This window comes from Engraulis encrasicolus, chromosome 11, assembly GCF_034702125.1.
Source record: "Engraulis encrasicolus isolate BLACKSEA-1 chromosome 11, IST_EnEncr_1.0, whole genome shotgun sequence".
Taxonomy (NCBI): domain Eukaryota; kingdom Metazoa; phylum Chordata; class Actinopteri; order Clupeiformes; family Engraulidae; genus Engraulis; species Engraulis encrasicolus.
The window spans coordinates 46,012,935-46,040,652 of NC_085867.1; the positions used below are offsets into that span (position 1 = coordinate 46,012,935).

The 27,718-nt window shown below is 44.4% G+C and overlaps 3 protein-coding genes across 3 annotated transcripts in view; all 3 read right to left on the reverse strand.

Moving 5' to 3' along the window:
- The window catches only part of clip1b (CAP-GLY domain containing linker protein 1b), a 61,744-nt gene extending 58,444 nt beyond the window's left edge, over positions 1-3,300 (reverse strand). Inside the window, exons 1-4 of the mRNA XM_063209746.1 lie at positions 3,193-3,300; positions 2,003-2,286; positions 1,215-1,460; positions 595-719 (exon numbers count right to left, since the gene is read on the reverse strand). Coding sequence (XP_063065816.1) covers positions 595-719; positions 1,215-1,460; positions 2,003-2,286; positions 3,193-3,280 — 743 coding nt within the window. The 5' untranslated portion in view covers positions 3,281-3,300. The remainder of the gene's footprint in view (positions 1-594; positions 720-1,214; positions 1,461-2,002; positions 2,287-3,192) is intronic.
- Positions 3,301-10,516: 7,216 nt separating this feature from the next.
- LOC134457776 (hydroxycarboxylic acid receptor 2-like) lies at positions 10,517-13,855 on the reverse strand. The gene is made up of 4 exons (XM_063209747.1): positions 13,490-13,855; positions 12,642-12,817; positions 11,309-11,591; positions 10,517-10,693 (listed from the first exon to the last, which is right to left on the reverse strand). The coding sequence occupies exons 1-4, from the start codon at positions 13,853-13,855 to the stop codon at positions 10,517-10,519; spliced, it is 1,002 nt and encodes a 333-aa protein (XP_063065817.1).
- Positions 13,856-16,749: 2,894 nt separating this feature from the next.
- LOC134457777 (hydroxycarboxylic acid receptor 2-like) lies at positions 16,750-19,982 on the reverse strand. Its single transcript, XM_063209749.1, has 5 exons — positions 19,695-19,982; positions 18,816-18,992; positions 18,610-18,703; positions 18,019-18,311; positions 16,750-17,397 (listed from the first exon to the last, which is right to left on the reverse strand). Exons 1-5 carry the CDS (start codon positions 19,980-19,982, stop codon positions 16,750-16,752), a joined length of 1,500 nt encoding a protein of 499 aa, XP_063065819.1.
- Positions 19,983-27,718: the final 7,736 nt, after the last annotated feature.

Consider the following 27,718-nt stretch of genomic DNA (forward strand, 5'->3'; position numbering starts at 1 on the left):
GAGTGTGTGAGTGTGTGTGTGTGTATGTGTCTTCATTGATATGCATATTTGCCTCAGCAGATGCCAGCGATGGCTCTGTCGTACTCTGTGTGTGTGTGTGTGTGTGTGAGAGAGAGAGAGTATGCACAAGTGTGTGTATATGAGACTCTTCTCACCGGGTGATGGCGACATCTTCATTAGTGTGTGTGTGTGTGTGTGTGTGTGTGTGTGTGTGTGTGTGTGTGTGTGTGTGTGTGTGTGTGTGTGTGTGTGTGTGTGTGCGAGTGTGTGTCTGTGTTCGTCCTCTCCTCAATATCTCCCACGGCTTCACCATTGTGTGTGTGTGCCTGTTTTTAAGTGTGTCTGTATACAGCAGGCATGCATGTGCAGCATGCTTGTGTGTGTGTCTCTGTATTTATGTGTGTGTGTGTGCAGCGTGTGTGTGTGTGTGTGTGTGTGTGTGTGTGTGTGTGTGTGTGTGTGTGTGTGTGTGTGTGTGTGTGTGTGTGTGTGTGTGTGTGTGTGTGTGTGTGTGTGTGTGTGTGCAGCATGTGTGTGTGTGTGTGTGTGTGTGCAGCATGTGTGTGTGTGTGTTTCTCTCTCTCCTCTGCTCACCTGGTTCCTGCTACAGCTCCGTCGTTCTTCCCCAGCGGTTCGTCCAGCTCCACGCCGCACCACTCGCCCTTCGCAAACTCCGTCTCGCCCAGGAAACGCACCACGCCTGCCTTGGTCCCACTCACCTGCACACACACACACACACACACACACACACACACACACACACACACACACGTCCGCACACGAACGCACACACACACGCACGCACGCAAACACGCACACACACACACACACACACACACACAAACACAAGCACACACACACACTCCTCTTAGTAACAGACTGTCACTTTCCACATCCACTACTACACCAACACTCTCTCTGTGAGTCTATCTGTGAGTCTATCAGTCTAACAGAGAGCCCTCCTCCTTCTAGCTGAATCCAACACTATTTCTCCTAACAACATTAACATGAATATATACATAAACTTCAGCATGTGACTTACAGTAAGATTGAATTTAGGTGAATATTTTAGCCAATAGAGAGAAAAGTGATCAGCGAGATGAGATAATCATGATCTCAGTGAGTGTTCTAAAGCAGTGGAATTTGCTCCATTCTAGAAGCTTCTAAACGGTTCTTCTAATCTAGAGAGTGTTCCAGGAGAAGGTTCTACTCACCAGCACTCTGTCGCCCAGCTTCAGAACCCTCTTGGCCTTGGTGGAGTCCGGCTCAGACAGGTTGGACACCGACTCACTCTTCGCCAGAGCCTTGACGGCCCCCGAGGCCGCCGGGGTGGCAGGAGTGGCCCCAGGGGTGGCAGTGGGTATAGCAGAGGCAGTGGTAGGCGTGGAGGCAGGAGTGGCGGCAGCTGGGGTCTGCTTAGGGGTGGCAGGGGCCCCATTGGTGGCATCTCCCTCAGCCACCTGCACCAGTGACAAATAAGGGTTTACTTTGCAGAAATAATCAAATGTTTTCAATGACATGATTCAAAACGCTTCCATCAGGTTTAGTAAAATGTATAAAAGTACAAAAATTTAGACTTTTAAAAGCATAATGGATAATAGATACATTATGCTTTTTTGAAGACCAAGTCTATTTTTTGCACTTTTATACATTTCACTGAACTTGCTATTAAGTTGATCGTAATACACATGAAGTAAGTTGTGAGAGCTTTGTCAAATTCGAGCCCTTTTCTAATTAAGAAAAATTAAGGAACACAAAAAAATTGCCGTCACAAGAATGTAGACTTGGTCTTCAAAAACATGATGCATAACAGATACATTTTGCTTTTGAAGACCAAGTCTATTTTTTGCACTTTTATACATTTTACTAAACTTGATAGTAAGTTGATCGTAATACACATGAAGTAAGTTGTGAGAGCTTTGTCAAATTCAAGCCCTTTTCTACTATATGAAATCAAAGGAACACAAAAAAATGACCATATCTATCGTCACTGTTGACCCACCTGTGTCCTGGAGAGTTTGGAGGGGCGGGTGAAGATGCCGCGCTGGTCCTCGCAGGTGAAGTACCGCACGCCCGCTACCGACCCGTCGTTCTTGCCGATTGGCTCGTCCAGCACGATGCCGGCCCATTGGCCCGGAGCGAACTGGGTTCCGCCCACAAACTGCACGTAGCCCGGCTTGTTGCCATTGACCCAGACGCGCTCGCCCACCTGGAAGTCACCTGTGGCAGGAGAGTCCGGCGGGCCAGGGGAGGAGCCAGAGGCCGGGGGAACCGGCTTGGAGCCCGCTGACCACCAGCAAATTAAAACACAGCAGGGAGTAAGGATACAGTAATGTGAACATGCTTGTGTGAGAGAAATAGTGTATTCATGTGCTCTGGGACTTATGGTAAATACCAAACGCAGACACGGGAAGGGCACATGAACGCCCCTTGTGGTGTTTTCTACTTGACAACTCGTTGAAATTTCTATATACAATATGAGTTGCAGAGACTGGATCATTTCTACTTCCAAGAGCACATAAAAGGCACATAAAAGGCACATTAGTCACGTCATCATCCTGCATTAACGTGTAATTACAATGTTGAATCTAACGATCTAATGTGAATGTCCGCCTGGCCTGTATGAGTGAACAGTTGTGAGTGTACAGGTGTGTGAGTGTGCAGATGTTATACTATACCAGTTGTAATGACAATGTTGACTCTAACGACCTAATGCGAATGTCCAGCTGTGTGAGTGTGCAGGTGTGTGTGTGTGTGTGTGACTGAGATGTTCCTGCGCAGTCCGGCCCTCGGGTCTCAACACCGCCACCTCCTAGTCAACACATCGGATTGGGTAGGGGGCGGATTTGTTGGAAAACCAGAAGCGGGGATATGTTTCAGATTTTAAGCAATATCAATGGAATTACATTAAAGTGTGATTGATATCGCGTATAAAAAGTGGAGATATCAAAACCAGAAGGGGGGCTATCCCCACCATCCAGATCGCACCATGGGTTCAGGTATGGGAAGCTTTAAGGACCAGTCCGATAGCTCAGTGCTAACGAAACTGTATGAGGCTTTGGTAGGGAGGTTTAGCCTACTAACGTTCCACGACACTCTCTGCTAGTTGGCCTCTGTTACATGTACAGGTGTGTGTGGGGGTGTACAGGTATGTATGAGTTTAAGTGAACAGGTGTGGGACAGGAATCTCACCTGAGGGGGGCGATGTCTTGGTGGTGGGGGCCCCCGGGCGCCCGATCTTGGAGGGGGGCTTGAGCCCGCTCGGCTTTGGGGTGCTCATGGCTCTCCGATCCCTCTCCCTCTCCCGCGTGCGCCCCTCACACCTGACGCTACGCTAACAGGTACGCAACATTCACCTGCACTCTACTGACGCTATCACTATGCTAACACAATATCCAACATCCACCTCTGCTGATTGTAACAGCCCACCACTGACACTGATACTGAGCTAGACACTATGCTAGACAGTGCACCTCATCCACCTTTAGTAATACTGACAGTATGCTAGAAAGTACCCTTCATCTACCAGTGCTGATGCTGTGTAGATCTCAGCTTCAAATCTGTAGTGACTCAGCCACTCCCCAATCCAACCTGAGGCTTAGTTCTACTCCACACCTCACTCCTCACACTTAAACAAAGTGACACACTCCTGTAGAGATGTAGCCTACAGTACGTCTGAAGGAAGACACGCCTCTCCAGCTGAGCTACACTACCCCTGTAAAGAATCTAAAAGAGTTATCTCAGCTACACCTGACCCTAGAGCTCACTGTAGCGCACACATCTCACTTCATGGCCCCCTCCACGCCTTGAGCCTGGAATAGGGAAGAGGGAAGCAAACAAAACCCAACACGTTGGTTGGGAGAATTCTCGAGCATAATGAAATGAAGACAGTGACAAATAATTAATGTGCTTATTACCATGTCATACCAACAAATATAACACAATACTGTAACAACAGCACAATAACAACAACACAATGACAAAGGCTCTGGAATGCACTTGTTTTCTGAATCGGACACAACACATTCCGATGCGTTTACGCACACAGTAGGGGATAGCTGCGAGCGACTACATGTCGTGATGCGACCGACGATAGAGATTGAGATATATTGTGATAGCTTGATAGATGGAGAGGACAGACACGGGCAGGGTGGGACCGTGCCAACAGCGGAGACAGAGACAGACACAGACAGAGCAGGGTGCATCTCATCTCGCAGGGGTGGCTGACGGGGGAATCATCCACTGATCCACACAGTCTGGCTACGAGCCGAGTCCGACGCGACTAGGGCTCGCCTCACCCACCCTAGTTCAGACCTTTGCCATCAGTGTGCAACGCCTAATCCAACCGAGAGTACACCCAAAAGACAGACACAAAATTCTCTCAACAAGTCAAATGCATATAATCACTTACAAGTGAATGATTCCCTACCATAGCTGAATTAGCGACTGATCGAACTGCAAAACAAGACAACACAGCTGATGACTGGTTAGCTAGCGGTTCAGTCTCTACGCACAATGCAAGGGAGAAACACTCCGGCAGCTCCCCAACTTTGACAGGCAAGGGAAACGACACAATGGTACAATTTGGTGCACGTCTCTGTCGTTGGTGTCAATTATGCTAGAAAATTGAGTAATACATGTATTACTGAGAGGAGGCAGGAACGCGCAAGGTGGTTTGACGCCCCATCGCTGTAAGCAGCGCGGCTGATTTTAAACACGGGCGCAGGTTAGCTGTTCACATAGCTAACTGGTTAGCTTGCTATGATAATCAACTTCCATGAATGCATTCCACGAATTGACAAGACATGCAAAATGTGTCTTCCAATGCATTTGACTTTACCCTTGTGGTTTCAAAACTTGCATTTTAAAGTATCCAATCTAGTGGTCGCGGACTTAACATGGTTGAGTCGGTCGGAAGGAATCAGTCCCCAAAAATCTCTACAGCAAGAACCTAGCCACAGATAACGCACAGACACAGACTACGAATTCACAATAACACGCCCGCGTTAAATGAGACGAGAAAACAAAAGCAAGCAGCGGTTGAACGCAGCTTGTTACATAACATGATAATGACAGACAAATACCTCAAATGTTAATATCGCACGACTTACCATTGTACTTCCATTGACATCAACACCCACACAAACTCAGTTCAGTTGGTCCCGTTACTTCTCCAGTCGAATGTTCTGTCAGTGAGGATGTGATGACGTAATGGCCCCATGTGTATTTACAGTAGACATGGTCTGTAACTAAAAGAATGCAACAGTGTAACGCCTACATATTTTGGTAACTGTTACCAATTGTTATTATGTAGTAGTTACCAGTTATACAACAAGGCGGTGTCCTTGGCAAGGTGCTTGAGTCATGGGTCACAATGCAATCCACGCTCCAAAACAAGTTTTTGTTTTTTCCCCATCAGAATGAAATTTGACACCTAGTGCGTTGGCATTTCCGTCCTGAGCACTTTCACTTATTGGACCATATATAATAGGACTACATGCCACGCTCACTTAAATGATGTCAAAAATGTTATACCGAACCAATAACCATTTAATCTACTCATGACGAAGATTTGAAAGTAATTATTGTTCAGAAAATGTAGGCCTACAGCATTTTGAAATTATTAGGCTATTATTTTTCTTTGCATTCCAGAGTCAGGCATCACAAAAATGTTTTGTAATGTCTGGTGATCTCTCTTATTGTCGGTGTAGGCTACTCCATGTCTTCATCCATAATAGGCTATAAAACATAATGTTAACAGCTGCAGTGAGTCTGTTATTAACTTTACAAGGCCTACTGTAGGCCTATATATTGTAACTTTACAAGGCCATTACATTGACATTAACATGGCCATTATATCCCAAAAAGAACGACTTTATGCCCAGACACACACATACACACACACACACACACACACACACACACACACACACACACACACACACACACACACACACACACACCACACACACACACACACACACACACACACACACACACACACACACACACACACACACACACACACACACACACACAGTCATATGCTCCCAGACTGTTTGGCTATTTGACTGCTCTACACTCTGTACCACTGAGCTATGACACATTTGATGACACATTTTATACTGTTCATCATCAATTACAGCAGCTGATCTGTGTGTGTGTGTGTGTGTGTGTGTGTGTGAGTGTGTGTGTGTGTGTGTAACTGTGTGTGTGTGTGTGTGATATGTCTAGTATAGTGTTTCTCAACTTTGAGCGGTACAGCCCCCCAGGGGGCGTTGGGGAGCCCTAGGGGGGCGCGTTGAGAAGGATACAGTTGAGAGGGGCGGTGCTTAATTGTCATTGGGGGCATAAATCCATTTAAAATGTGTAATAGTAAGGGGGCGTTGGTGGGCTTATGATAAGGTCCAGGGGGCATTTGTTCAAAAAAGGTTGAGGACCTAGTAGTAGGCTACTCTACTCTGCTCTACCTGCCCTGCTGCAATGTGTTGGCATGACGACACAACATGGCTCCCCCAGGGGCAGCAGAGCTCCATGGTTACGGCTCAGGGGCAGCAGTAGCCTGGCCGTGCCCTCCTAGTGACGCAACAGCTTCAGCGTTGCTACTAGTCAGGTCAAGAGTCAATGCAAGTATTTTCTGAGTTCCCAAAAATATGGGAACTCCTCGCACTTTGTTGGGAAGCAAACAATCATTAGCAAACCAAGTGAGGCCATTTGGGAAATGCCGTTTGGGAAATGATAATTGTTATGCTCTTGGTCAGACCAAGTCTCGAAGAGATTTGAAAGTCGATGATAATCAGGCAAGGGCAGCAGAGCTTCGTGGTTACGACCCAGTGGCAGCAGAGCTCCCTGGTTATTATATGGCTCAGGGGCATAGACTAAACTCAGACACCTGTCTCTCCCTGCCACCACGCTTACACTGCTCTCTCTCTCTCTCTCTCTCTCTCTCTCTCTCTCTCTCTCTCTCTCTCTCTCTCTCTCTCTCTCTCTCTCTCCAGCTCTATCTCTCTCTTTTCTCTCTTCTCTCTCTCTGTCTCTCTCTGTCTCTCTCTATCTCTCTCCCCCCCTCTCCCTTCTCTCCCTTATTCCATTGTTCTCTCTCTCTCTCTCTCTCTCTCTCTCTCTCTCTCTCTCTCTCTCTCCCTATCTCTCTCTCCCTCTCTCTCTCCCAAACCTCTCTCATCATAAGTAGTATTCAAACTAATGCATTTTAAATCCTTCCAATTAAATTATTTTCCCATTACAGCAATGACAAGTGATGGTTTATTCATTAAAATATCTTAACTCCTACAGTTGGGCGACTGTATAACTGATTGCACTATTCCAGTGGATAATGCTATCCTTGCATTATCATTTATTACTATCAATATATACAGTATATATACACATACAAATTGTATATTTTACACATTTCTATGAGGTTCACAGCAAATTTACAAAACATACAATCTAGATATGTTCACATAAAGTAAGTAGAAGATGCAGTTTCTCCAATAGTCCTGGTGATGGAAGACACAAAGCTTTTGTCATTTGCAGGAAGTAAGTCTCTCAGAGCAGGGAATACAATATATACTCCATAGGTGGGCGCGGGGGGGTGGGGGGGGGTGGGGGGGGGGGGTGGGGGGGGGTGGGGGGGGGGGGGGCACTGTGACGCAGCGCGCTAAGCCCCCCACACTTGGGCTTGCATGCCCATGGGGACCCCGGTCCGGGTTCGAGTCCGGATGGGGTCATTTCCCAAACCTGCCCCATCTCTCTCCACCTTCACTTCCTGTCGCACCTTCACTGTCCTATCCGAAATATATATATACAGTCCCAGGAAAAAGTTTGTACACCCTTTGAAATTTCTTACCTTACTGTCAAAATTGGTCATAAAACATGGTCTGATCTTCCCGGAAATCACAAGAAGGAACAACCAGAGTCTGCTTTAACTAATTCAACCCAAACATTTACAAGTTTTCATATTTTCATTGGCCATAAGATGTAAACATTCACAGGACAGCAAGGCATAAGTAAGTACACCCTTGCATTCAATAGGTTTTAACCCTAAGTTAGTCGCAATAACCTCAACCAGATGTTTCCTGTAGTTGCAGATCAGATTAGCAAATCAATCTGCATGTATCTGGTCTCCCTCTTCTTTAGAAAACTGCCTCTCGTCAGCAAGGTTTGTGGGATGTCTGTAGTGCATAGCTTTCTTAACTTGATGCCATTTAATCTCAATTGTTTTTTGTCAGGGCTTTAACTGGGCTATTCCAGACTGTGTATTTCATTATTATGAAGCCATTCTGAAGTCGATTTGCTTCTAAAGTATGGGTTGTTGTCACATTTCAGCACCCATCCTCTTGTGTGCTTCAACTGTGTGACAGACTACCTCACTTTTTTTCTGTAAAATATCTCGATAAACTTCTGAGTTCATTGTTCCACTGATAATAGCAAACTGAAAAGGGCCTGAGGCAGCAAGGTAGCCGCATATAATGATGCTCCCGCCACCATACTCAAAGGTGGAGATGATGTTTTGGTGAAGGTGTGGTTCTCCAGTTCTCCTCCAAACATGACATTGTGTGTTCCCCTGAACAATTAAACTTTGGTTTCAACGTTGGTCTACAGAATATTTTGCAGTAATTCTATGAAGCATATAAATGCTTTTTCGCAAACCTCAAAGGTGCAGCAATATTTTTTTTGACAGAAACCCCATTAATTTTAGATTGGCAGAATGAATCCCATTTTAAGCTATTCTTGGTTACATCTCTTCTTCTGAGTATGGTGGCGGGAGCATCATTATATGCGGCTACCTTGCTGCCTCAGGCCCTTGACAGTTTGCTATTATCAGTGGAACAATGAACTCAAGTTTATTGTGATATTTTACAGAAAAAACGTGAGGAAGTCTGTCACACAGTTGAAGCACACAAGAGTATGGGTCCTGAAATGTGACAACAACCCATACTTTAGAAGCAAATCGACTTTAGAATGGCTTCATAATAATGAAATACACATTCTGAAATAGCCCAGTCAAAGCCCTGACAAAAAACAATTGAGATTATATGGCATGAAGTCAAGAAAGCTATGCACTCCAGACATCCCACAAACCTTGCTGACGAGAGGCAGTTCTCTAAAGAAGAGGGAGACAAGATACAAACAGATTGTTTTGTTTATCTGATATGCAACTACAGGACAAGTCTGGTTGATGATATTGCAACTAACTGAGGGTTTAAACCTACTTAATGCAAGGGTGTACTTACTTATGCCCTGCTCTCCTGTGAATGTTATGGCCTTATGACCAATAAAAATATGACAACATGTAAATGTTTGGGTGGAATTAATTAAAGCAGACTCTGATTGTTCCTTCTTGAGATTTCCGGGAAGATCAGACCATGTTTTATGATCAATTTTGACAGAAATGTAAGAAATTTCAAAGGGTGTACAAACTTTTTCCTGGGACTGTATATATAATATATATATATATATATATATATATATAATATATATAATATATATATATATATATACTCCATAGGTGTAGAGCAGTGAGTACAATATATACTCCATAGGTGTGCACAGATAGGGACGAGGTGGTGCTAGCTGCCCCGTTGCCCTACTTGACAAAACATGTCCTTTTTGAGAGTATTCTGTCACAATGTATGTGGTCCATGTTGACATGATAATCTACAAATGCTTCATGATCAAAGGCATGTGACAATAACGCTCCAATATAATATAATATAATATAGTCTCTATGGCCTAGTAAGGCAGCCTGAAGTTCCACGTGCCCCCAACCACCCCCCCTTCAGCACCTGACCTGACCCTGCAAATGTCTGTGTACGCCCCTGATAGACTCTTCCAGGTGTGTTTCAATGATCAAGGCAGGGCCGACCCAAGCCTTTATGGGGCCCTAAGCAAAATATCATCCGGGCCCCCCGTAGCACCACCTACTCAGCATCAGATGCTTCATAATCCTATAGGCAAAAATATGGCTCATGGCAGTTGTAAGTGGCAGATGAGAAAACAATGAATGTCTAGAGGGAATGGTGGACAGTTCATGGCATCCTTGATCTTTGCTTCTCAGAGGGGGCCCCTGGTGGCGGCGTGGGGGCCCTAAGCCACCGCATAGTTCGCTTATGCCTCGGGACGGCCCTGGATCAAGGATACAATATTCACTGTGTGAAGCTCATCATCATTGTAGCTCTGACATGTATTCTTGTCTGTATCTGTTGTGCACATCCAGCGTTGACACATGTGTCCTTGTGTGGTGACGATCCTTATTCATCTGATCCAGGTTTATGTTTATCAAAAGAGTTTAGATCGGCTTCCAGCAGCTGTACTTTTTGCAGCTCATCCTTGGTGTTCGCGTCCAGCTCTGCTTGTGTGTGTGTGTGTGTGTGTGTGTGTGTGTGTGTGTGTGTGTGTGTGTGTGTGTGTGTGTGTGTGTGTGTGTGTGTGTGTGTGTGTGTGTGTGTGTGTGTGTGTGTGTGTGTGTGTGTGTGTGTGTGTGTGTGTGTGTGTGTGTGTGTGTGTGTGTGTTTTACATAGGTCTGGAGACGGTGTACACTCCGCTGCTAGGTGGTGGAGGTGGGGGTGGTCTCCTCTTGCCCACGGGGAGCAGCTTGTTCCACAGCTGTTGCAGAGTCCTGCTGATGGCGGGGCTGGACAGGTAATACACCACGGGGTTCAGCACGCTGTTGAAGTACGTCAGGCACACCTGTGGGAAATACAGTAGAGTAGAGTAGAGTAGAGTAGAGTAGAGTAGAGTGGAGTAGAGTAGAGTAGAGTAGAGTAGAGTAGAGTAGAATAGGGAGTACAGTAGAGCGCAGTAGAGTACAGTAGAATAGAGTAGAGTAGAGTATAATAGAGAAGAGTAGAGTAGAGTAGAGTAGAGTAGAGTAGAGTAGTGTAGAGTAGAGTAGAGTAGAGTAGAGTAGAGTAGAGTAGAGTAGAGTAGAGTAGAGAAGAGGAGAGAAGAGTAGAGTAGAGCAGAGTAGAGTACAGTAGAGTAGAGTAGAGTAGAGCAGAGTAGAGCAGAGTAGAGTAGAGTAGAGTAGAGTAGAGCAGAGTAGAGTAGAGTAGAGTAACTTTATTAATCCCTGAGGGGAAATTAAGGGTAAACGGCAGCTACTCAGGGTAATAGGAGACCCAATTCTATACACAAACAAACACACACACACACACACACACACACACACACACACACACACACACACACACACACACACACACACACACACACACACACACACACACACACACACACACACACACACACACACACACAAACACACACACACGCACACACACACACACACAGGTCAATACACACCGAGGTGTAGAAGGCCAGGTTGGTGGGCTCGAAGTACACACACTCGCTGTACTGCGTCTTGAGTACGATGACGGCCAGGCGACACGCGGTGCTGGGCAGGAAGCAGAGGATGAAGACCGTTGCCACGGCGAGCACCAGGTAGACGGCTCGCCGGATACGGCCGCCCGTGTCCACCGTGCGCGTCCGCAGCTGATGCGCGATGCACGCCGTGCAGAAGCAGATGATCACCGTGGGAACCAGGAACTGCAGCAGGTAGAGCGTCTCGTGCCAGATGCTGTCCCACCTACATTAGAATGTTACACAGCGCTCCTTTAAAGAGAATGTTACACAGCGCTCCTTTAAAGAGATCTGTCACCTACAGGACAATATAACACAGCGCTCCTTTAAAAAGATCTGTCACCTACAGGAGAATGTTACACAGCGCTCCTTTAAAGAGATCTGTCACCCCTACAGGAAAATATAACACAGCGCTCCTTTAAAGAGAATGTTACACAGCGCTCCTTTAAAAAGATTTGTCAGAATGTTACACAGCGCTCCTTTAAAGAGATCTGTCACCCCTACAGGAAAATATAACACAGCGCTCCTTTAAAGAGATCTGTCACCCCTACAGGACCTGTTACACAGCGCTCCTTTAAAGAGATCTGTCACCTACAGGAGAATGTTACACAGCCCTCCTTTAAAGAGATCTGTCACCTACAGGAGAATGTTACACAGCGCTCCTTTAAAGAGATCAGATTAACTCCATTTCAGATCTGTCCCACCTGCTGCAGAATATTACAGCAAGGGTTCAAAAAGTAAACATCCTGCAACATTTTTTCCAGCCAATTCAATGAACCAGCTGATCCTAATTACCACACCTCTAACCTGTTCAGACACAGCGTTATAAATTAGCTGTCACCAGAATGGCACTGACCAAGTCATATAGTGCATTACTAAACGCCATAGGAGTATAGTACTATGGTAGTTAACTTTTCATTGGCTATTACAGTGTTCCACTGGTGGAACGGCTTGTATTATGGGGGAGTATCCCTTTAATGCTGGCACTGAAGTGAGTGCTTCCAATCTCATTGTGAATGTGTATAGTGTAAATTGTACAAGTGAGCAGTGACAATAAAAGGCAATCTATTCTATTCTACTCTATTCTATTCTTGTCTATTCTTCTATAGAGGATTCTTTTGCTCAAATTTGGATGTGGATGGAGGCTTTGGGTCATCAAAGGATATAGGATAGTGACTACAAGGACATAGTACAGTAGGAGAATGAACGCTCATTTTTCCAGCTATTCTATTCTATTCCATTCTATTCAATTCTATTCTATTCCACTCTACTGTACCTGAAGTCCAGGCAGATTTGGAAGCTCTCGCACTGCCGGTGTCCCTCCAGCTCCTCGATGTGGGAGACGGTCAGCAGGTACACCGTCATGGCCAAGATGGCCGCCCAGATGCAACAGCTGATCAGCGAGGCCCAGCCGAGGCCCAACCGGCTCAGACGGCTCCGTGGATACACCACCTGATTAGAGAGAGAGAGAGAGAGAGAGATGAGGGTGTTTCATACATGAGAAGGGGGATCTTGTCTTGTCTTGTCCGTCATTTAACAGTAAAACGTACTGTACTTTGGTCATACCAGTAAATGTTACTTTAGTACTTCGGAAATATCCATACAAGATCAAAATTTGTAATAGGCAGCACAGTTTCTATGAGCAGCACAGTAGTTGTAATACAGTATCTACTCTGGCCACAGTTCTGCACACAAAACTGACACAAAAATGTTCTAGAAAATCTGTTCGGTTCTGATTGGTTGGTTAATTGATTGATTGGTTGATTGATTGATTGATTGATTGATTGATTGATTGATTGATTGATTGATTGGTTTGATTTGATTGTTTGAAGTTATGTATCATGCAGCATATATCACCTTCAGCATAGGCATGTACAGATAGGGACAAAGTGGTGCTAAAGCACCTGCCGCTTTGTCCCTCTTTTGAAACTTTTTTGCCCCAATGTGCTGTGGTCCATGTTGACAGGATAATGTACAAATGCTTCACGATCAAAAGCATGTGACAACAACGCCTGGATATAATGTATAGCCTAATAGCTCAATAAGGCAGTTGGAAGTTCCACATATCCCCCCCTTTCAGCACCCGCAAACCCCGCCCCCAAAAAAAGTCTGCACGCCACTGACCTTCAGGTAGCGGTCCACCGCCACGGCGGTGAGGAAGAAGATTCCGGCGGTGCGGTTGGCAGCCAATAGGAACATGAGGATGCGGCACATGGCGTCCCCGAAGCGCCAGTCCTTGTGCCGCAGGTAGTAGTCGGCGCGGAACGGCAGGCAGAACAGCACTATGGTGTCCGCCACCGTCAGGTGCAGCAGATACATGGAGTGCGGTTTCCACGACGACACGTGGAACGCCAGCATCCACAGGGCCAGGCCGTTGCCTAGCAACCCGAAGACGAACTCCAGGATGAGGATGGGGGGCAGGATGCCGTCGACCGCCGTGGTGGTGAAGGGGCAACACGTCCTGGAGGAGGAGGTGGCGTTGCCCTCCATGACGGAGGAGGTGGCAGGAGGAGGGCAGAAAGAGACACAGAGACAGATAAAGAGACAGCACCAAAGACACAGACACAGACAACGCCAAAGACACAGACACAGACACGGAGACAGATACACCGCCACAGACACAGAGCCACAGACACAGACACAGAGTCAGAGGCACAGACGCACACACAGAGGCACAGACACAGACACAGAGTCAGAGGCACAGACAAAGACACAGAGTCAGAGGCACAGACACACACACAGAGGCACAGACACAGACACAGACACAGACAATGACTAAGACACAGAGACTGACACAGAGTCCTATCCACAGAGACACAGACAGAGACAGAGAGTGAGACAAAGAGACAACTCCACAACACCACAGAAAACAAGACACCACCACCGCACCACCACAGACACAGATGCAATGCCAGACACAGACAGATCACCCAGCGCAGCGTCTCACTCAGAGACAGACAGAGACGCTGCCACGCAGGCCGAGACACTGCCACAGAGACCGAAACACAGAGACCGACACAGACACGGCCACAGAGAATGAACAACCGCGACAGAGACCGAAACAACGAAACACAGAGGCCGACACAGACACGGCCACAGAGATCTACTCTCTCTAGTGGTCAAAGGTGCTGACTAGGAGCTAAGAGCTGTACGGTTTTCCATCATGCAAATAGTGTATGATATATTGCGAGGCAATAAAGAAGGGAAGAGAAGAAAGGCCATATTCCACCAGGCTGCAGGAGGCACAATAGGTAGCAATAATGTCTACATGCAAATACGAACATGGAACGCATGATCATTACTGCCCATGTAGCCTTGTATCACCAGACCTCAAGAAATAAAAAACACATTGTGAGCTATTTTGCACCACTGACCAGAAGACCATGAGAGCTGAGAGAAAACTTTATTAGACGACTAGAGATTTGAACGATATCAGAATTTGTATAACTTAATTGCCTTAATCAAAATTGCAGGCAAAACAAGCACAGACACACAATCAGTACAAATATACACAACCTTATCCTCTCATACAAGGCTACAAACAAATAAACAAATAAAAAAATAAAAAACAAAAACAAAACCAAATGCAAGGACCGAGGTTGTATTTCTAAGGGCCATCATCGGCAGGTGGTTCAAAAGGCAGACAATATGTACCGTCCTCCATAATGGGGACAAAGCAATATAGCAGGCACACTACACTACTGTTACCAAGTGAGCTTTTTAATAACAGAAAAAATACAGTTTTTCTCAATTGGTTTTGTACATTTCTCACAACAGAATAATCATTCTCAAAACTTCTTGTTCAATTGTGACTTCCTGCTGTTACCTGTGCACATGGTAAAATACGTTTCTCGTAGTTTTCAGCACCATGCAAATGGTTGTGTACAATTCTCAGTGTTTTTGTACATTATCCATAAATTTTGTCGTGTTCTGCAAAATGCTTTGTTATGATAATCCATGAAAGATCTCACTCCGCAAAACAGTTACACAGTGACATAACATTTTGATGGCTCTGACACATTCACAGACACAAAAACCTGGTTTTGAGAGATTGGCCAAGGGTTTTGAGCAAGAGATTGGGTTTTGCAGGTCATCCATGGTGTTTTGCCACTTGTTAAATCTTTTTTGGAAATGAACGTGATGTTTTGCAAAATGCGAGTAAGATTCGAGAAATGTACAAAACCAATTGAGAAAAACTGTAATATAGAATATAAAATAGCGATGCATATACAACAAAATTTATTGAGCATCATATCAACATCCTATAACTTTAGAACTCTAGAAAAAACAGATCAGAAAAAACAAAATAGATGCTGGGGTGAATTTCTCAAAAGAGAAGTTGTTAGCCTGTTAGCAACTTCGGTAGTTGCCAATGGGAAAATGCATTGAAAACAACGAAGTAGCTAATGTAGTAAGCAACTTCGGTTTTGAGAAATTCACCCCTGGTTTAATACGATAACAAAAGATGGCCCAAAAAGCTTTCTTTCAGGCTCATGCCCCAAAACTTCAACTAGAGTGACCTGGGGTGTTATGTGCTGTACTCCTGGGTTGCTACTGTTAATGGGCGATGCAAAATGCATGCAAAGCAAGACTCATAAATCCTCCCTGTGCATGCCCACTGTAAACAGTCCCTCTTCTTGTAGTCAAATGTTTGGTAGATTTATGCGGTGTACCAAGCTGTCAGCTGCATACACAGAGCATAACCCACTATAATATAATATGCAGAATAATAACATGTTATCAGAAGTCCTGATTGACATTCATAACTTCATAACTTCATAACTTCATACTGTACATCAATTGGGACTCGACGCATCACCCCTCCGCTTGCAGATGCATCACAGTGGGACAAACATCACTTGAAGTGTGTTATTGTCCTGGGTCATCTGTACTTGTGTTATTGTCCTGGGTAATCTGTGCTTGTGTTATTGTCCTGGGTCATCTGTACTTGTGTTATTGTCCTGGGTAATCTGTGCTTGTTTGGTGTCCTGGTTCACCTTGTTTTACCTGTCCCGATTCAACCAGGTTATCATTCAACCAGTCAATCACCTGGTTAAATTGGCCAGGTAAAACTAAGTCATTTGGAAAATGTGGCACTGGATTGTAACTAATAAATCCATTTTGCCCATCACTGGTCCTGGGTCACCTGTGCTTGTGTGATGGTGTCCGTTGTCACCTGTGCTTGTGTGTTATTGTCCGTTGTCACCTGTGCTTGTGTGATGGTGTTCTGGATCACCTGTGCTTGTGTGGTGTTCACCTGTGCTTGTGTGGTGTTCACCTGTGCTTGTGTGTTATTGTCCTGGATCACCTGTGCTTGTGTGGTGGTGTTCTGGTCCATCTGTGCTTGTGTGTTATTGTCTGTTGCCACCTGTGCTTGTGTGTTATTATCTGTTGTCACCTGGTGCTTGTGTGATGGTGTTCTGGTCCACCTGTGCTTGTGCAGTATTGTCCTGGGTGATCTGTGCTAGTGTGGTGGTGTTCTGCGTCATCTGTGCTTGCGTGTCATTGTCCGTTGTCATCTGTGCTTGTGTGGTGGTGTTCTGGATCACCTGTGCTTGTGTGGTGGTGTTCTGCACCTGTGCTTGTGTGTTGTCCTGGGTGACCTGTGCTTGTGTGGTGGTGTTCTGCACCTGTGCTTGTGTGTTATTGTCCGTTGTCATCTGTGCTTGTGTGGTCGTGTCCGTTGTCACCTGTGCTTGTGAGATGCTGTCCTGTGTCACCTGTGCTTGTGTGATGCTGTCCTGTGTCACCTGTGCTTGTGTGGTGGTGTCCTGAGTCCCTGGTGCTTGTGTGATGGTGTTCTGAGTCCCTGGTGCTTGTGTGATGGTGTTCTGAGTTCCTGGTGCTTGTGTGATGGTGGTGTCCGTCCTTCTTAGGAGCCTGGAGAAGAGCGTGTGTAGCATGCCGTTGAAGGCGGGGCTGGAGAAGTAGTAGAGGGCGGGGTTGAGGACGCTGTTGAAGTAGGTCAGGCTGATGAGGTAGTAGAAGATCACACTAGCCCACCTGAAGTCGGAGCAGTGGTGGTACTGAGCCTTAAGACAAGACAAGACAAGACAAGACAAGACAAGGCAAGGCAAGGCAAGGCAAGGCAAGGCAAGACAAGACAAGACAATATACGATAAGATAAGATAAGATAATATAAGACAAGACAAGACAAGACAAGACAAGACAAAATAATATAAGACAAGACAAGACAAGACAAGACAAGATAAAATAAGATAAGATAAGATAAGATAAGATAAGATAAGATAAGATAAGATAAGATAAGACAAGACAAGACAAGATAAGATGAGAACAATACTTTAATTTCTGTTTGCACAGTACTTTGTCTAGAGAGAGAGACCGAGAGAGAAAGAGAACTGGGCTGCTACGCCGGCGACCCAGGTTCGATTCCGGCCCAGGTCCTTTGCCAAACCTACCCCATCTCTCTCTCCACTCATTCCCTGTCAAATCTCTCACCGTCCTACTATCATAAATGTAGGGATGTTTGATTACTCATTACCAGAGATGTACCAACAATAAGGAAGAGCGCAGTGTGTGAAACATAACTAATAAAAGACTGAAAAAATATTTTTAAAAAGACACACACATTAAAAACAAATAAACATGTAATGTAATGTGTTAAAAAAAACACAGTAAAAACACATAACCACCTTGAGGAGCCACACGGCCATGCGGGACACAGCACTGGGGAGATAACAGGTGACGAACACCACGGCAACCGTCGTCATGAAGCACACCACCCTGCGGAATCGAGGCCTCTGATTGGCTGAGTTGGTCTTCAGGTGAGCGACGATGCGCCAGGTGCAGAAGGACACGATGGCGGCCGGAACGAGGAACTGCAGCACGAAGAAGATGTCCGGCCACGTGTGCATAAGATCGAACTCCAGGGAGATGGTGAAGGTCTCGCACTGCAGGTGCTCTCCCTCATACATAAGATGGCTACCTGTTGAACATATTTATTATGAAGACAAAGCCATCTTAATTCGGCATCCAGGGCCACCTCTAGGCATAAGCAGACTAAGAAGAACACTTAGGGCGCCCACTTTTCACCCTAAATTGAAATTGACTAAAAAACGTATTATTATTATTATTATTATTATTATTATTATTATTATTATTATTATTATCATTATTATTATTATTTAATGATGAAGGGAACCTCCTGCTTAGGGCCTCCAAAACTTTAGCAGCGGCCCTGTCAGCAAGGAATCAGGATGTGGAGTATCCCCACACCACTGTACCTGTCAACAGGTAGACGTTCATGCCCACGATGAGCAGCCACAGGCCACAGCAGATGGCGTTAGTCAGGTGCAGACCCAGCCGATTGACACAGCACTGCACAGGAAAACACAAATGGGGTCAGTGGTGTAGTCAACTGTAACCAATACCCTGCAATTGTAATGTAATGCAATGCAATGTAATGTATTGTAATAACCAGTGTTTTTACTGTATGGGTGTGGATGATCTTGAAGTAGCGGTCCACAGCCACGGCAGTGAGGAAGGTGATCCCTGTAGCACGACACGTGCCCAACATGAAGAGGACCACGTTACAGAAGGCAGATCCGTACACCCAGTTACGCTCCCGCAGGTAATAGTCAGCCCGGAACGGCAGGCACAGCATCACCTACAACAACATCACAGGGTAGCAGGTTCGAATCCCACTCTTACCAATCCCCTCCTCCCTCCATGGCACAGCATCACCTACAACAACAACACAGCAGGGCTGTAATGATACGCTCAACTGACGATTCAGCACACAGGGTAGCAGGTTCGAATCCCACCCTTACCAGTCCTTTCCTCCATCCATGGCTGAAGTGCCCTTGAGCAAGGCACCTAACCTCTCACTGTTCCAGGGACTGTAACCAATACCCTGTAGATACATGTATATGTAAGACGCTTTGGATAAAAGCGCTAGCTAAATGTAATATAATGTAACAACAAAATAATCCAGAAGTACGAGAAAGCTACTGTGAAACAAAAACGCTCAAACAATATGAATATACAATTTGAAAGAAATAACAGATCTACTATAATGAAAGCCTTGATGAAAATATAATACCCAATAACCACACAATTGCGTAGACAGATCATTTAACCTCTTAGCGCAGAGCCTATGTTATAACCTTTCTGTCACCAAAGCTGTAATGGCTGTGTCTTAATCTGTTACTTAAGCCTCTTGGTAATGTCATATTAATGTTGTTATGATGTAGTTGAGTAGTTTCAGCAAATCGGCCCGCCAGCAACCACATCTGCATTAAGAGGCTATGAAAAACTTAATTAAAGAAAAATTAAAGTTAAAGGAAAACTAAGGTAAAAACATCATCACCAGGGCGTCGGCGACGGTGAGGTGCGCCAGGTAGATGGAGTGGGACTTCCAGGTGTCCATGCGGTAGCAGAACATCCAGAGAGCCAGCAGGTTGGACAGCAGGCCCAGGACGAACTCCATGATCAGGATAGGGGTCATGACCCGGTTCATCAGGGGCGCGCTGAACACACACAGGTCACCATGACGAGTTACCACGGCAGAGATGTTGAGGTCTCCATGACGAGTCGCCACGGCAGAGATGTTGAGGTCTCCATGACGAGTCGCCACGGCAGAGATGTTGAGGTCCATCAGGGGATCTGTGCTGCTTAACCAATGTAATTTCCTTCGCGATCAACAGCTCAAACTCTAACACTTCACTACTCTACTCTACTACTCTATTCTACTCTACTCTGCTACTCTACAACTGTACTCTACTCTGCTATTCTACTCTACTACTCTACTCTATTCTACTCTACTACTCTACTGCTCTACTCTACTTTACTACTCTACTCTATACTGCTCTACTCTACTACTTTACTCTGCTACTTTACTGTCTATATGCTACTCTATTCTACTCTACTCTCCTCTACTCTACTCTACTCTACTCTACTACTTAACTGTAGTCTATGCTCCTCTACTTTACTCTGCTTCTTTACTGTCTAAGCTCCTCTACTCTACTCTACTCTACTACTTAACTGTAGTCAAGTCTAGTCTATCCCTATTCCTCTAATGCCTGAAAGCTGTTGGTAGATATGAGAGGTGTTGGAGCCCCTGGTTTGTGGTCTTCCCAGGAGAGCGAGTCTGCCTGTATCCTGGCCATTGTTGTTGTCATGGTCGACTTCTAAGTCACATATTATTATTTTATTTACACACATGCAAACAAATCCTGTGAATGGAGCCATTTTCATACTTTGGACACCTAGGAGATTAATCGACGACACCTTGTTGGCATTGCACAATACTCACACCACCCGCTGATAACACTGTTGACACAATAAAAACACACACCATCTCAGACAGCTGTGTATGAGGACCTTCGAACCCGGCCTGGGTCATCATTCGTCCCAAACCTACCCCATCGTTTCCGGTCTACCTCTTCAATTGTCCAATCAGAATAAAGGCAACATGCCCCGCCTCCCGGGTTAAGCATTAGCTTTGGTGTGAACATGTAATTAATTGACCCTTTTATTGCCAGTAACAAAAATGAGACCAGGGGTGCATTTCTCAAAAGAGAAGTTGTTAGCCTGTTAGCAACTTCAGTAGTTGCCAATGGGAAATGCATTGGAAACAGCAAAGTAGCTAATGTAGTAAGCAACTTCTCTTTTGAGAAATGCACCCCAGATGTGGTATTCAGCAAATGACTGCCATGAAGAGAGGATGAAACATGATTAATACTCCTCTCCACTTGTAGACATGTTCTTTGTCAGCATAAAATAAACATATATGTTTTCAAATGCATCGTTATATTTACAGTGCCCTCCATAATTATTGGCACCCCTGGTTGAGATGTGTTAAAAGCCTTAAAATAAATTCAGTGTTTATTGCAGAAGAATACTGTCACACTGAAAATTGTAGGAAAATGTAGCCTTCAACTCAAATGAATTGTAGGAAAATAAAAAAAATCCCTGACTAAAAAATAATTATTTTTCATTAAATCACCTGTTCCACAATTATTGGCACCCTTAACAATTCCCAGGAAATAAATATAATTGAAGCATTTCTGTCATTTCTACAGTAGTTTACAAAGTTTACCAGAGTATGTAGGAACATTTAATTAGTAATTCATCACTTCCTGTTTCCCTGGGGTATAACTATGACGTGACACCGAGGCCATTTCTCTTATCCACTCTTAAACATGGGAAAGACAAAGGAACACAGCATACAAGTGAGGCAGATGTGCGTCAACCTTCACAGGTCAGGCAGAGGCTACAAGAAGATTGCCACTCAACTGCAGCTGCCCATATCTACTGTGAGAGGAATAATTAAGAAGTTCAAAACAACTGGAACAGTGGTAAACAAGCCTGGACGAGGACCCAAGTTTATTTTGCCACCACGCACAGTGAGGAGGATGGTAAGAGAAATCAAAATATCTCCAAAGCTCACTGTTACAGAATTACAACAAATGGTAGCATCCTGGGGTCACAAAGTCTCCAAATCAACCATCAGGCGCTGTCTACACGCCAACAAGCTGTTTGGGAGGCATGCACGGAGAAAACCTTTCCTCACCCACAATCATAAACGCAAACGTCTGGAGTTCGCCCAGCGGTATTGGGGCTTCAACTGGGACCGTGTGCTTTGGTCAGATGAGACCAAGATTGAGCTTTTTGGCAACAAACACTCTAAGTGGGTCTGGCGTGCCACGAAAGATGCGCATGCTGAAAAGCACCTCATACCCACTGTGAAGTATGGGGGTGGGTCAGTGATGCTGTGGGGCTGTTTCGCTTCCAAAGGCCCTGGGAAGCTTGTTAGGGTGCATGGCATCATGAATGCTTTGAAATACCAGGACATTTTAAATCAAAATCTGTTGCCCTCTGCCAAAAAGCTGAAGATGGGTCGTCACTGGGTCTTTCAGCAAGACAATGACCCTAAACATATGGCCAAATCTACACAGAAATGGTTAACCAGACACAAAATCAAGCTCCTCCCATGGCCATCTCAGTCCCCAGACCTCAACCCCATTGAGAACCTGTGGGGTGAGCTGAAGAGGAGAGTACAGAGGAGAGGACCCAGGTCTCTGGATGATTTAGAGAGATTCTGCAAAGAGGAATGGCTGAAGATCCCTCTTTCTGTCTTTTCCCATCTTGTGAAACATTATAGGAGAAGATTAGGTGCTGTTTTGTTGGCAAAAGGGGGTTGTACAAAATATTAACACCAGGGGTGCTAATAATCAAATAATTATTTCTTTATGTGGGATTTTTTCCCCACTGAATAAATGCACTTGTATTGAAGGTTGGATTTTTCTCTTTTTTTCCATTAAGGTCCCATATTATTTAGAGAAAAATAATAATAATTGGAAGCTAAAAAACACATCTCAACCAGGGGTGCCAATAATAATGGAGGGCACTGTATAATAATAATTGGAATAAACTGAATTGAGCACAACTACAGTCAATAGAACTATGTTGCCTGTAATCACTCCAAAAATATAAACCAATTTCTGACGCCACAACATATTGGGTCACAATATAACGACCATATGAAATTGTGGGTCCCAAGACTATTCCAGTTCAGAACCACTGCAGTACACAGCATACATATTACTTTATTATAAGGCCCATTTATTTATTAATATGATTTTGTTTCGTCCTGAAGGGAAATATTTTCTGATAGTCACATGTGGACAATACATTATCCCTCACCCTTACCATACTGTAGGCATGCTGTATATACAGGATATGTACATATAGTAGAGTAACATTTATTAATCCCAGAGAAAATTAAGGATATTGATATGGCATATGGAGAGGAGACCAAAGACGCACTGTACGTATATATACAGTATATGCATATTCATATTCATATTGACATCATGTGACGTCAAACAGACACAGGTGAGTCCATATTCTGCCGTTGCGTATGAATAGATGCCTTTGAGGACACCTATAAATATACTGTAATGTACAGCACGTAGGACCTACATGCAAATATGGCTATGCATAGGTCTATAAATATATCGCATACTGTATGCAAAGAGTATATTCATATGGAGAGGACTGTCTGTCTGTGTGAGGCTGGGTTAGTGTTTCTCAACGGGGGCTCTACAGCCCCCCAGGGGGGCGTCGGGGAGCCCTAGGGGGCGTTGAGAGGAATACAGCTGAGAGGCGGGGTGCTCAACTGCCATTGGGGGGCATTAGTATATTGTATTTTATAATACTACAGGTAAGGTGGGCATGGAGGCTCAGACTGCGGATGCGCGGATGGATGTGAGTTTACCGCACACATTAATACCCAACAGTCAGATACGGAGCTGGTACATGAATCATGTAAGGAGTAGAGCAGGGCTATTCAAATGGCGGCCCTGGGGCCAGATGCGGCCCTTGGAGAGCAAGGTTCTGGCCCCCCACAAACCCCTTGAAATACAGAATTGTTTTTCGGAATTTAGAGATAAAAGTACGGGTTCTGTATAGAACTGAAACGGGACAAAGGACGTTAAAATGCAGGAAATGACATCTAAGAAATGCAAAGCTTTCTCGGGGAGGACCCCCAGACCCCCTTCTTCAATGAAGTCTCCCATATTTTTTTCATCGACAGTCGGCAACTATAATACATACCTATAGTTCAGCCCCTTTACTGTGAGGAATTTGAAAAACTGGCCCTCGTTGACATTGAATTGAATACCCCTGGAGTAGAGTATCATTTATCATGTGTTCATGAATGATTATTCATTATTATTATTCATTATTCATTATTCATTTGTTCATGATAAACAACATGTAGGACGAGTTGTGAATGTGACACTATACTGAGAGGCGAGTTGTGAATGTGACACTATACTGAGAGGTTTTGGCCCATGTATGCATACTGTACTGCAGCGGTTCCCAAACTTTTTTCTGCGTGGGACCCCATTTAGGACCTCAGAATATTATCCCGAACCCTCCTCACATAGTCCAAACGGCAAACATTACATGCCCGTTAGAATGGCTAAATTCTAACTTCATATTCAAAGTAGCGTAAAATATGTATTGAACTTACCCGTGAGTACTGTTGCTAATTTATGTAGTTATGGTAAATATTAACCTGTGTTTTTATTAAAAAAAAAGTATTATGTTCGCGACCCCCTTGCAATATCTCCGCGACCCCCAGTTTGGGACCCACTGCAGTAGTAGATGCTTAACCCATTATGTCCTAAGCCATTTTTGGGAAAAGGTGCCCTCTCTGTATTAAAACCTACAGTAAATATCTCAGCTTCCGAAGCACATAAAAACATGAAATAAGTTGCATTTAAAAGCCAGAACCTTCATTTTGCACTAGAATGTGTTCATTCAGCTCGAACATACCCACATTTTTAATAAAACGGCTCAAATCTCAAGAACCTGAATTCAGTGTATATGTCACTCCAGGACACAATGGGTTAAAGGGGCAGACAGAGCAGGGCATCCCACAGCTCGACAGGTGGACAGAGAAGACACAGACAGGACACAGACAAACATGACACCGAGTCTGTTTAACTCATTGAGTGCCAGCCATTTTCAAATTCAGACCGGGGGGTTGCCAGGCTTTTTTCAACTTTTGAGTGTTTTTTCAAGAGCCATGAAAGTTTGAATTCTTTGTCTATGTGAACAACAAACATACCAGATCAACGTGTTAGGTCCCACCCCCCATAAAAAAACGCAATTGACTTGATACCAAGTCTTTGGCACTGTGCCAAACATTCTGAAAAGACTCGTTTTCAAGTCCATGGCACTTAAAGAGCTACAAGGTTTCCTTTGGGTCCGTCAACTCAGGAACATGCAGGTGTTTTATGTGGGTGAATGAATGAATCTATTTTTTTGGTTACTATTATTACTATTATTGTTATTAATTGCTATAATAATGATTATTTTGGGTATTTATTCATATGTGATGGTTGGTTACAGAGCCAGAGCTGATGACAGGAGAGGCAGAGCATCCTCCCAACCAGATGAGATGAGTGAACGCTCAGAGGAGAAACGTTTTCATAGAGATCATTGAACATTGCTATGTATTAACATTTGGCAGCTTTCATTATTTTGTCTTTTTATAATGATTATTTGTGTGTGTGTACCTGAACCATTGTTGTTGTGATTGTGTTGTGTGTTGTTTCTTGTAGCTTTGTTTTTCTTAAGTGAAAAATCAATCAAAATCAAGTCATTGTTGTTGTGAGTGTGTTGTGTGTCTATTTCTCATAAGTTAAAAAAATAAAATAATAATAATAATAATAATAAAATTAAAAAGAGGAGAAACATTGTTCCCCTTTTTGGGGACTTCATGGCAACTGCTGATGCCAACTGTTGAGCAGGTGCTAAGCCCTCCATTGGCAGAGTTCGCTGGCTTTGGACCCAGAGAGTTACCCCGTGCTGGGGCACCACGCTGAGGTGATACATCTCTAATGCCCCCCCTACTGGCAGGTTGAAACACAACATCAGTGGGCCCAGCATGATAACCAGTGGTGCCAATTAAACAGCAGAAAGAGCTGCATCATTAATATAAATAAACCAGTGACTGTCAAATGTTCAACTTACACACCTAACTGAGTGACAACACAACCAGCTGGTTTGGCTCATTCAGATTACCGGTATTGTTCCAAGTGAGACTGCTGAGGTGGTGGAATTTCAGAGAGCCCCCTCACTGAACTGACATTGACTAGTGCTGCGAATCAAGGCACTCAAAGATGTTACAACATGCAGGTTTTGCCCTGTCCAGTTGCTGAAGTAAGGAACCGAATGCTGACAGACTGGCCTGGTTTTGTATGGTCAAGTGGATTTTGCTGTTGAGATGATGAGAGTGTCAAAGTGCTGAGAGATTGGGCTACTGATTGGAAACCGCACCATCTGTCGATTTTCCATCTGGGATCCAAATGGCAAGACTCATAACAGGGGGTTAGATTAGTGTGTCTCAACGGGGGCGGTACAGCCCCCCAGGGGGGCGTTGAGAAGGATACAGCTGAGAGGGGGCGGTGCTTAGTAGCCATTTGGAGGCATTAGTCCGTTTAATTTTTTAATACTAAGGGGGCGTTGTCAGGCTTATGACGAGATCAAGGGGGCGTTGGGAGGCTTAGGATAATATCTAGGGGGCGTTTGTTCAAAAAAGGTTGAGACAAGCCTCATAAGAGGGGGTTGGATGATTTAGTGGCATGTGGCACATAGAGCTTGAAAGTGACGTCACTTCCCCCGATTTCATGGGACCTCAACAACGTTTTTAGCCGGAAATCGTAACATGTAATCCAATGGCAGTATTAAAATGATATTTTGATCCCCTTCGAGTTGTGCCACGAGCTTCATATATGTTGTGTCTGATATTTTTGTTTAATTTTTCGTACGAACCCCCAAACTTTTTAGAAAACTGTGTTTCTTCACATTTTTCATGCCGACGGCCTCGGAACAAAACATTGATACTTCTGCATGAATAATCTTTATCTAGCCTCTTAAACAGCATATTTGTAGCCCAGCGCATATAATGACTGAGATCAGAAGATATTTACTCGCTACCATGTTGTTAGATGGTCAGCTTAGGTCCCGTGAAATGCGGAACTAAGGGGCGGGACGTTCAAGTTCTACGCTATTCTTGGTTATGGTAGGCTACTGCGGCTATTACGGCCATGTTTGTAATATCAATACCAAAACTCATTCCTAACCCTATCCTGTCAGTGAATAATGTGTAGCCACTAATTTATAAACATGTTGAACTGTGCCCAGAGCAAAAGTCATTCCTAACCCTAACCAGTCAGTGAACAATGTGTGTCCACCAACCTAAACCGGTCAGTAAAGAAATGTAAAGTAAAGAAAAACATAGCCTTCCTTTGGCATGCCACTTCTGCGAGTCACATGATACCAATAAATCATCTAACCCTTACAGAGTCTCATATACTGTATGTTTGGTCCTTTGAAGGGACACTGTGCAGGAAATGGTCAAAAAAGGTACTGCAACTATGCTGCTCATTGAAACTGGGCTGCCTATTGCCAAATTTGATCTTTACATGAAAGTTTACTAAGTAATAAACAAATATTTTCTTGTATGGTCCAAGTCAAGTCATTTTTGCAGCCAAAAATGGCTATTTCTGGAAATTCAAAATGGCGGACCATGGAGAAGATCCCCCTTTTCATGTATGAAAAGTGCAATTTTTCCAGTCATAATGAATACTTGGAATTTGATGCTGGTGGTAAGCATTCATGAAAAAGGTAACATTAGTGAATGGGCAGCATGAATTCTGGAAATAAACAATTAAAAATCTCACAGTGTCCCTTTAATACTTCTCATGTGGCATCGGAGGAGGGCAATCAACATAACAACGCTATTAGGGCTCCGTAAATAGTGTCATTCCTTTAAAACAACCCTCTAATATAAATATAAAAACAAAACGTTTCGAG

Excerpts from the sequence above, each read along its gene's own strand:
- LOC134457777 (XM_063209749.1), bottom strand. The coding sequence starts at position 19,982 with ATGGACCTCAACATCTCTGCCGTGGCGACTCGTCATGGAGACCTCAAC. Across the intron at positions 18,993-19,694 it reads TCACCGTCGCCGACGCCCTG|GTGATGCTGTGCCTGCCGTT; the intron begins GTGATGATGTTT and ends ATGTTGTTGTAG. Across the intron at positions 17,398-18,018 it reads TGGCCGTGTGGCTCCTCAAG|GCTCAGTACCACCACTGCTC; the intron begins GTGGTTATGTGT and ends TCTTGTCTTAAG.
- LOC134457776 (XM_063209747.1), bottom strand. The coding sequence starts at position 13,855 with ATGGAGGGCAACGCCACCTCCTCCTCCAGGACGTGTTGCCCCTTCACC. Across the intron at positions 12,818-13,489 it reads CGGTGGACCGCTACCTGAAG|GTGGTGTATCCACGGAGCCG; the intron begins GTCAGTGGCGTG and ends CTCTCTAATCAG. Across the intron at positions 10,694-11,308 it reads ACCTGGCCTTCTACACCTCG|GTGTGCCTGACGTACTTCAA; the intron begins GTGTGTATTGAC and ends TATTTCCCACAG.